The 10992-nt window shown below is 34.2% G+C and overlaps 1 protein-coding gene across 2 annotated transcripts; it reads left to right on the top strand.

The window, feature by feature from the left end:
• Positions 1-1697: 1697 nt before the first annotated feature.
• On the top strand, positions 1698-10598 carry LOC117912848 (serine/threonine protein phosphatase 2A 55 kDa regulatory subunit B beta isoform-like). 2 transcript variants are annotated; one of them, XM_034827598.1, is made up of 14 exons: positions 1700-2114; positions 3742-3845; positions 3933-4031; positions 4152-4271; positions 4792-4995; positions 5222-5313; positions 7046-7164; positions 7370-7493; positions 7664-7787; positions 8877-8945; positions 9070-9161; positions 9268-9345; positions 9522-9589; positions 9894-10598. In XM_034827598.1, exons 1-14 carry the CDS (start codon positions 2000-2002, stop codon positions 10028-10030), a joined length of 1545 nt encoding a protein of 514 aa, XP_034683489.1. In that variant the 5' UTR covers positions 1700-1999; the 3' UTR covers positions 10031-10598. The 2 variants fall into 2 exon arrangements, with proteins under 2 accessions (XP_034683490.1, XP_034683489.1); XM_034827599.1 differs by lacking the exon at positions 9894-10598 and having other exon boundaries at positions 1698-2114; positions 9268-9390.
• The last annotated feature ends 394 nt before the right edge of the window (positions 10599-10992 follow it).

The following is a 10992-nucleotide window of genomic DNA, read 5'->3' as shown; positions in this document are numbered from 1 at the left end:
TGAATTTGGTTTTTCCTTTTTCTTTTTTTCTTTTTTTTTCTTTTTTTTTTAAAGGAAAAAGGCAGATATATAATTAATAATAATAAAAAAAACAATATAGCTTCTAAATATAAGAAAATAGCCACTGCCTCGATCTTCTCTTATTAAGGACATTTTCACCATTTTATCCACGCCATGTATTTTTCTTTTATCCAGGCTATTTATCATAAAAGATTATAAAAATTAAAATATAAAAAAATATTTGAAAATCATGTATTCTTTAATGGATTTTTTTTTTCTCTGTGAAAAATTAATATTATTAATGCTACAATTTAGATGGATTGCTTGAATTGATAACTAATCGAAATTTAACTTGAATTAAGAAATAATGAATCTAAACTTAACTTCGACTTTAACTCAAGGTACTCGGGTCAAACTTAGCATAATTTCATTTTTCTAAATTCAGGTTATTCAAATTAAACTTAGATTGATTGGGTTGTGTTCAGATTTGTTGAGTTATAAAATTCAAAATCCATTTCTAATAATTTTTAATATATTTATATAAAAATTTAAATAGTGAATAAGACAAAATTTTGACATAATAACAAAAAATAAAAGATAATTTTATATATTTAAAAAAGATGTGTGATGTAATATAATTTGATATTTTTTTTTTAAAAATAAAAAAGGAAAATAAATATTATTATATAAAATAATACACATTATAAATATTATAAAATTATTAAAATGGGTTAGGCTCGGGTTGTCCCAACCTTAATTTAAGTGCAATCCAAATTAAGTTTGGGTTAAAAAACTTAACTCAAATCCAATTCGAATATTAAAAATGATTGTTTAAATCCTTCAAAAAAGTTGAGTTGGGTCTAAGTCAATCCATCTAAATTGTTCTCGTAAATATTATTAAAGAATTAAAAAAACATTATCTCACTGTTTGATTTTATTTTAGTATTTATTTATTTATTTATTTTTTATCTTCCTTTTATGCTATTTTTCTATCCACAGAGGTGACCCATCGTTAGCTCAAAATTTATTTAACCTAATGTAAGTGATTCAATTCTTACATTAAGCTAAAGTATTAAGATTTCACGGATGGTTTTTTCATTACATCATAATTTTTTTTTATTAGTTTAAATATAAATATTGCAATAAATGTGCTTTTATTTATTTTAAAATTATATATATATATACTTTTTTTATTGATGGTTATGATTTTAAATTTATTAAAATACGAAAAAATTTAAGAAAAATGTTTTCGATTTTATTATGAAAAGTTGAAAAAATAAATATAATTAATATTAGTTATAAATTTATATAATTTAAAATAATATATTTTTATATAGAAAAATTAAAATAAGTGAAATAAATTTGGAATAACGGATAAACTGGAATTTACCAAAAAATTCAAAAAATTTAATTTTTATATACGATTAAGGTTTTCAATACGAAAAGACAACGCTCACGCTCTACCAGCCGTCGGATCAAACATGCACTCGTCGTCGTATCAGACGTCCAAGATTGCACATCCAAAACGTCATTTTCAGCGGTCAACGTCAACTTTTCCAGCTGCCTCTAGGTGCCCTTTTACTGTTTCCACTCAGCTTTGTGGAATCACACCTTCAGAAACGGAGAAAATCTGGCAATAGCTTTTTCTCTATATAATATAATATAACTAAATGTCGACGGAGAGAGGAGGTGCTGCTACGCATTTCATGGTCCGTCATTTTCTTCCGATCTCTTTCTTTTTTTTTTTCCTCGTCTGGAAAAGAAAAAGAGAGAAACTGCGAGAAAATAGAGAGAAGGTGAGAGAAGGAGAGTGTGCTTGGGTGGAATATCTTTGATGTATGACTGTATGAGCACGTACGCGTAGGTTGCGATGGATGATGATGATGAATCGAGAAGCTTTCATTTTCCATGAAGGCTGTTGCTAATAAGCGATTTAGGTCATTGGATCGGTCTTTGACCCATTGAATACGTGTTACTTGGTTATGAATTTGATCGGATAATGAACGGCATCGGCGGAGAGGAGGTCACGGCTCGGGCGGGGCCGGCTCGGCCGCTGGAGTGGAAATTTGCGCAGGTGTTTGGGGAGCGGGCGTTTGGGGAGGAAGTTCAGGAAGGTGCGATCTTTGATTTCTCGATCTGCGAGGTTTTATTGATTTATTTGCTGATTTTGATTATAATTAGGTTCAGTTGATGCTTATTTATTTAATCAGATTATTGGAAAACAGTGAATTGACCACGAGTTAAAATTTCTTTATTGAATAACGGAATCCTTATCATGAGACAGGAACTTGATAGAGTTTGGGTTTAGTTGCATACGTTAATGTGGTGCCAGTGACAGTGCATGCATCAATAGCATTTTTTTTTTTTTTAATAGAGAATCACTTTAGCGAAGAAGTTCATTGTAATGTCAAGTTTATCGTGATTCATAATTTAAGTTAGTCAAATGTTAATGGATAATTCCGCCTGGGTTTGATTTGGATTCTCAAATGATAGCCCAAATCAAGGACAAAACAGTCGAAATTAACAGTATCAGTGAATTTGACGACTTAAATCATTGTGTGTTTGTGTGTTTTTTTCTGTTATTATCATTTTGTTGTTGTTATTATTGTCATTATTAGTATTTGGGGACAAGGAGAGCAACATTTTAGGCCCATCTCACCTTAACCCTTCCCAAACCATGTAGTTGCTAGCATCCACTTAAGTTCCCACCACATAGCTGCCCACAAGGTTTGAGCCCCTGGCCCCTCGTAAAGGTGTTAGAACCCCTACCAACCAACCAATTGGCTGTTTATTGTGTCTGATATGCTGAGAAGGACAATACATGGAGTTTAGATTAAGGGATATGTATGCATGGTAGCATCTTGTGTCTAGATGCATCTTAGAGGGAAGCACTATTTTGTTATGAATTAGGTTCTACGGACAACAGTGACTGCTGAATAATATTATTGGAAGCTCCATTTATGGGAGGAGGGCAGGAGTTATATCTTTCTTGTAATGTGGAATATTTGCACTCTAGGGCTGAGTTTCAGTAACCATTTGGTGTTGTGGATATTAGTGTCTTGAATTTGGGTAAATTATTCCAGGTTCAGGAGTACTGGAACAATTTATCAAGAAATACTAGTGAAAAGGGTGATTGGGATGAAAATTTTGCAGCTTAAGGGAATATGACTGTTGTCGTAGGAAGGTTATCAACTTATGTGGTTGGCATATTTAACAGATTGATACTGGATTGGATCCAAATGTGGGGTGTGCTTTAAACCTAGCAATTTCACTAATAGTTCTTGATCCACATAAGACTGGGTTTTCATGCTAGAATTATGTGAAACTATGGTAATTCAAGTCTGTATCCGTCCTGATTCCTGAAAGCTCACATGTCAGTATGTTTTGACAGGGAAAAAAAAGGCTGAAATGCTAATCAAACTCCCATCTGAGTGGAGAATACATCATGCCACACATCTTACTATGAGGAAGTCTTTGTTGTTTATTTTTTCATAGGTTTCTTTGTTGTTTTGTCTCAGGCCTTTATGGTCAGCAGAGCTCCTTGATGAGTTGATGATTGGATGAGGAGAATCCTTAACCTCTTAGGAACATGGTTGCTTCCTTTAAGTCACTAATTTGGAGATGTTGTTTGCGTTGTTTCTGCTGACTTTGTTAGGTCATAATTGTTCGCATTTTTCTCACAGGTTAAAATTGAGTTATTTTCTAACTAGTTTGTCTATTTTCCAACTGTCCTATCTACAGTTGATATCATATCAGCTATTGAGTTTGATAAAACTGGGGACCATCTTGCTACTGGAGATCGTGGGGGTCGGGTGGTTTTATTTAACAGAACTGATACGAGGGATGTATGTTGCTAGACTGTTTGCTTGTTTATTTTGTTGTCAGATGTATTTGTGTTGGTTTCTTTATGTGTTGTTTGTTTCACTTTGTAGCATGGTGGGAATCGAAGAGATTTAGAGACGGCGGATTATTCACCAAGCAGGCATCCTGAGTTCCACTATAAAACTGAGTTTCAGAGCCATGAACCAGAGGTGTCCTTTAAGAATTTCGTTTCTGGGTTGCTGATGATTACCATATCCTTTTATCTTGTCTGTCTTCCATCCTTACTGGACTCTGGAATTTAATTCTGCATTTAATATGTTTGAATTCAGTTTGACTATCTCAAGAGCTTGGAAATTGAGGAGAAAATCAACAAGATTAGATGGTGTCAGACAGCTAACAGCGCACTGTTTCTTCTCTCCACTAATGATAAAACCATCAAATTCTGGAAGGTAGGGAAAGGCATCAATTGAACTTTTTGAATTTTGTGATTATCAACTGTTTTTAGATAGATTGACCTTGACATCAAATCTTTTTGGCATTTAATTAGAATCAGTTGTTTTTTGTCCACTTTTATATCTATTGTTCCCAGAATGTGATACCATCTTTCAATAACTTTTTTAGTGCACTGTAGTTTGCAATTGTCCTGTGTTGTTCCATGGCTTTTACTTGTGGTCAGAATTTAGATATTTCTATTTGTTGTTTGGTTGTGAATATTGATTAATCTTGTTTCCCTGGATCATAATCAGCAAGAAACAATCATGACCATCACCATGGTTGTGATTATTTTGAAGTTTCATATTTCATCTTAATGATTATTAATTATGTGATGGTGTTGTGAAATAGGTTTGGTTTATAAAACATTTATATTTGTCTTCCTTTTTTTTTCTTTTTTCTTTTTCAATAATTTCAAGAGTGGCAACTTCCTAAGCTGTTGTGGTGTTCTTGTGCTTCTGTTTTAATGTTGAACAGGTCCAAGAGAAGAAGGTCAAGAAAGTATGTGACATGAATGTTGACCCTTCAAAAGCTTTGGGAAATGGTATTGTTTGTTCAAGTATATCAACAAGCTCCAAACCATGTATTGCAAATGGAGGATGTGTCAACAGAACCTTCAATTATTTGAGCACTGACTTTTCATTTCCACCTGGGGGAATACCATTCCTACATTTGCCCAGGGTAGTCCTCACTCCAATATACTTATTTTTCATTGATTTGGAGTAAATAAATCGATAAATTCTAGAAATTTCCAGGTATTTTGTTTCATTCATACGTTAATAATTTAATAATAATTGTACTTCAATGCATGACATTGAATATGCATGTATGTAGTGACCGATTGAACAAATTGGTTTGATTTTGTATGATTAGTTGTGCTAACACTTAGTTCACTCATAATATTTAGGTGATGAGTCATGAGACAAGCTCAGTGGCCAGGTGTCGGAGAATTTATGCTCATGCCCATGACTATCATATCAATTCCATTTCAAATAACAGGTGCACTCACATATCTTGTTGAACATATTCCTCTACTTTTTGTATGATTTGTATTACAGCATGTCCTGTTTTTATATATTGGCATGTATTCCTAATTGGAGTTGCATCTTGTCCTTTTTTGTTGAACTCCAGATTAACGGCCATTAACTTGTGTCATGTTGACCACCTGTTTCTAGGATGACTTCTTGTTTTCTCTCTCTGAAATATGCACATGGAGGCTTTGCTACCATATTTTTTTGAAACATATATCCTTCTGATGCCATTGATGGCTTTATTTTGTTACTAGCTTTTTTAATCCCATTGGTATGGGTTTTGCAGTTTCAACAATCTATTGAGTAATGTTTTAGATGACACCATTCATTTGGTTTGACAGAGAACATTTGTGATGCATCTGGGGGAAAGATGTAAGCACCTAAAATGTAAGGTTGGCTACGTGTTGAGCCTGCATGGTGAATTTGGGCATCTTTTGTAACAGTTAATGTTGTAGTACTTGCATTATTAAAAAAGAAAGAAAGCAAGAAAAGAACTACTTCTTTTAATCATGCTGTTTGTTTACATCCTGCCTGGTCAGTTGTCACGAATTACTAGACAGACATTAAGTCCTTTATTTCTCGGTTGTGCATGATATTTTTTTGGCTCAATGAAGTTGTATTTCATAAGAATTCTCAACTTCTGTGGATTTATATCTGAGCTGCTTATCAATGATTTTTTTCGAATGGAAGATGGGGTTGTGATGGAATTGAAGCAAACTAAGATAATCAAAGTTGGGGTGATTTACAATGAACCTCTTTCAAAATAAATATGTTATCACATATTGTAAAAATATATAATAATTCATGGATTATTCCATATGGAATACATTGTTGAATAATATGTTTGCTGATTACCACTGGGAGTCATGTTGTTGGCTGTGAATGCCTCAAAAGTTCTTTGTCTATTGGCTAACCACAATAATGAAAATATTCTGATGTGCAGAGTCAATATTCCTGTTCGGACAGAGGAAGCTCTTTGCCTCACATTGTTTTTACCTTGTGCTAAATGCATTTTATCATCACATACATCTAATTTTTGAGAATGCAAATTTGGGTCATCCATTCTGCACATTCTGTTTTTTAAACACCCATTTATTTTGTGTGATGTTGAATGTTTGTGTTTTTTACTTTAATTTTTTACTATGGTTTAGTCCTACTACTCAGAGAAGAGGAGGAGGGAAAATAAAGAAGGCTCGAAGAGGAGGGGCCCCCACCTAATAAATTTTTCTTGTACCCTTTACAGAAATGTTGATCTTAGCTTCCATTGTTAAGTTCTCCCTTTAAATCACCTCACTTGTTAGGTAAAATTTTGTTGATCTCAGAGAGAATATTTGCTTACCTTATTTATCTTTCCCCAGTGGACAATCAAATTGAGTAGAAGGGTGGATTTTTATTTTTAAACAAATTCTATTTTCTTCTCTTTTTTTTTTTCTCCCTTAACAAAAGCAATGTAATAGGAGTGCCCTTCATATTAGATTTAAATGTGTAAATCCTGTTTTTTTTCTCTTTAAACTAATATGTTTCAAGGCACTGTTTGAAGCAATTAAGGAGAACGTTTAATATTCTTTACATGTATTTTAACCTTTGGAATTGCTGCCTAGTTATATTAGCTGGATGTCCTGGATTGCATGGTCTCCTTTTGCTAACATATTCATGATATTGACAGATCACTTAACACTCCTTTTCTTTTCCATTTATAGTGATGGTGAAACTTTTATATCAGCTGATGATCTCCGGATAAATCTCTGGAACTTGGAAATTAGCAGTCAAAGTTTCAACATTGTTGATGTGAAGCCTGCAAACATGGAGGATCTAACTGGTAGAACTCCCAGCCTTCTGAAAGAAAATTGTGTCTAAATGGGTTGTTTTAACTTCTGAATTTTAAGTGTTATTTAATGACTTGGGCATGTTAAAAAGAACTTTGCTTGAATAGATTAAGTATAGCTGTCTTTCTGATTTATGTTTCTGATTGTAACTTGGTTGTATTTATATTTATTATAATATTATTGAATTTGTAATTGCAGAGGTTATAACTTCAGCAGAATTTCATCCTTCCCACTGCAATATGTTAGCATATAGTAGCTCAAAAGGCTCAATCCGTCTTATTGATTTGCGGCAATCAGCTTTATGTGATACACATTGCAAATTGTGAGTGATCTTTTGGTCTTTGTCTAGTTTTGTGTCTCGTTTCTTGTTTACATGATCTAGAAGATCCTTTGGTTTCAGAACACTCTAGGTCAGCAATGGAGTTTTTTGTAGATAGTTATGTGGAATTTTAATTTCTGATATTCTTTTTAAATGCTCATTTGATCATACAGGTTTGAGGAACTGGAGGCACCTACTTCAAGATCTTTTTTTACAGAGATAATTGCCTCAATTTCTGATATAAAGTTTTCAAAGGATGGAAGACATTTACTTAGTCGTGATTATATGACACTTAAGGTTCATTAATTCTTATTTTCCAGTGATTTTGTTTGAAGTGTTCACATCAAAGTTTGCAATTGCATATATGGAAACTATAGATATGCTTGCATACTCTGCGTGCCATTATGCATGTGTAAAAGAAATAAATGGCTTGGTGTGTTCCCATATTTTCTACCTCCCTGTATTGTTCTCTTGTTCATTTGGTTTCTTGTAATGGACTATATTCACCTTCCTGTCGTGGTATTTATAAATTTCACCCATTTTCCAGTGAACGTTTTGATTCCAAATTGCTACTTCAATCCTACTCTCTTGGACTGGCTTCATTACCAACAGAGGCACACTAGCTCCTAGTCTGGGAACCCCACCTTAATCATCACTGCATTTGGAGTTCAATATGGTATTTTTCCAGGGTAATTTCACCCATTTTCCAGCGATCGTTTTGATTCCAAATTGCTCTTTCAATCCTACTCTCTTGGACTGGCTTCATTACCAACAGAGGCACACTAGCTCCTAGACTGGGAACCCTACCTTAATCATCGCTGCATTTGGAGTTCAATATGGTATTTTTCCAGGGTACACCTTAGCTAACTTAATGGAGTTATTTTTCAAATAATATGAAAAAGTGATGATTCAATCTTCTTTGGAAGCACAAACACCCGTTTTGTTTTTCTCAGTAGAAGAAGCAATGTGTAACAGATTCTCTGACTCATCCTTTTTATGCTTCTCTATGAAGTCCTACTGACCAAATGGTACACAGAAAATTAAAAATAGTAGCTACTATATGTGAAAGACTTTCTCTAGTGAACCCCTCAATATTGCAATGCTTTATGACTGCATATAAGTGCGTTTCTGTTTTCTGATTAGCCCCTTCTACTTTCAATTTGAACACGACACTCTTGTTTTTCTCTTGTTGCTTGTTCAGCTGTAAATCATAGTGTTAGTGTAGTGTACCAGTTGATTTGAATATATGAAAATCATTGTTGTTGGATACATGTTACCTTGAGGGGGCAGTTCAGTTACAATCCCAAATTTTCTCAACTGTTGCTTCCTTCCTACACCGAACATTTCTGCTTCTGTTTGCTCATGATTAATTTCCTTGGTTGTCAGTTGTGGGACATAAATATGGAGTCTGTGCCAGTCGCAACTTTCCAAGTTCATGAGCATTTAAGACCTAAGGTGATTTCACTTCTTCATGAAGCTTCCTTTTTTTTGGTGCTTTGATTTGAATGGAGTTATTTTGGGCTTTATTGTCAAATAATATGAACTATTTAATTATTATCATTATTTAAATCTTGATCAGCTGTGTGATTTATATGAAAATGATTCTATCTTCGACAAATTTGAGTGTTGTCTGAGTGGAGATGGACTACGAGTGGCGACTGGTTCCTACAGGTGTGATTTATGCTTGATCCATAATTATAGTGATCAATAAAATCCTGGGCCAAGATGCCTTCGCCTGAATATTTGATGTAATGTTGTTTTTTTCATGTGATTGCAGTAATCTATTTCGTGTATTTGGTTGTTCTGAAGGCAGCACAGAAGCCACAACTTTGGAAGCCAATAAAAATCCCATGATGTATGTTCTTAAACATGTTTAATCTTGGTTATATATGTTTTAATGGTGAGAACAACTGCAATTTGGTTTTAGTCTACATCATACCAAATGATATTTTCAACATTAAAAAGTTATGTTGATTATTTTGTCTGATCTTTATAATTGATGTTATATATATGCATGCCATGCACTTTCAGGAGGCAAGTCCAGACCCCCTCAAGGCCTTCTAGATCCCTGGGCTCTCTATCTCGTGTTGGCAGGCGAGGTATGTTCTTGCTTATATCTGAACTTTAATATTCAAACTGGTGGTTTAAGCCTCAAAATTGTTTTATCTCTGCAGCCAGATTCACATTTAGAATAACTTAATGTACGATCTCAGAAAGTCATTAGATATAATCCGAAAACTAGTTAGGTTCAAATACAATCATTTAACTTCTACTCCAAATATTCGCAATCAGCTTCACTATTTCGAATTTCAATTCCACTTTGTGAGTAGATCATTCAATTTTTAGAGCAATTGTAGAAGACCCAGAAAACTGACATGTTAGGGATTCCATTTCTGTGAAAAGGAACGGATAGTTCTGGAGCCGACACAAATGGAAACGCTTTTGATTTCATGACAAAGTTGCTCCATTTAGCCTGGCATCCAACTGAAAACTCCCTAGCTTGCGCCACTTCAAACAGCCTGTACATGTACTATGCATAAAGATGGTCTTGGAAAGATTTATGTAATTTTGCGCGGCAAAGCCCGGACTTTCCATTGCCTCTGGCAAAGGCTGCTTTGCCTTCTTCACCAACCAGTGACGTGGAAGCTGCCTCATCATCCAGGATCTCGACAATCCACTGGAAGCCTAGCATGTCCTCCAAGAATTGAACTTGGCTTTTGCTCAAAGGGTGGCAACACATTTAGTGGGATCGTGCTCTCTCATGAGAGAAGATTCATGCAGTTCTGTCCTCATAGTGTTCTGTTTAGGTCAAGAAATTGTGATTGATAGTATCCATTCTTCCTGCAACTGAAAAAAAGCTTGAGCTCGAGGTCAATGGAAATCTGAATCCAGGGAAAGGAGCAAGTGTGGTGCATCAATTCAATTGCACCTGTGGCTTGCAATTTGTATTATTTTGATGGCTTGTATTAAATTTTATCATGTTCATTATAATCTTCCATCCCAAACTTTTCTCCTGTTTCACTGGTTTGTTATGACCTTTGCCAAATAATAGTTACCCCGTCTGGCTGAATCTGAACTGAAGGCCTTACGCATCGATTTTTCAGACTCTCCAGCTTGAACTAAGATGACTGGATCTGAATCGAGTCAGGATTTTTCTGTGCATGGTTTTTAGGTCAAGGCACCTATCCATCACCATTGATTGAAGAACTAAGGTACTGTGCATCTACTTCTCAAGGGGTTTCTGTTGCTTCTCAATTTGCACTGAAAGTTGTTTTTGAAAACAATTTTTTTTTTTTTTTTGGAATTTGTTATGAAAATAGGCCTTTTTTTTAGTACAATACCAAAAATATTGTAAGATATGGATATATTCTGATATCGATTGTTTTTTTTTATTCATTTCTTTGAACTCCGCAGAATTTTGTCAATATTTCCAATTAAATCTTCTTATTCCTAGGTGTTCCATAGGAATAAATTGATATTCCTTTCCTCCACAAAGAAAGGG

This window comes from Vitis riparia, chromosome 4 (assembly GCF_004353265.1).
Source record: "Vitis riparia cultivar Riparia Gloire de Montpellier isolate 1030 chromosome 4, EGFV_Vit.rip_1.0, whole genome shotgun sequence".
Classification (NCBI taxonomy): Eukaryota; Viridiplantae; Streptophyta; class Magnoliopsida; order Vitales; family Vitaceae; genus Vitis; species Vitis riparia.
The sequence above is the reverse complement of the archived record's forward strand: the minus strand, read 5'-3'. Positions and strand labels throughout refer to the sequence as shown.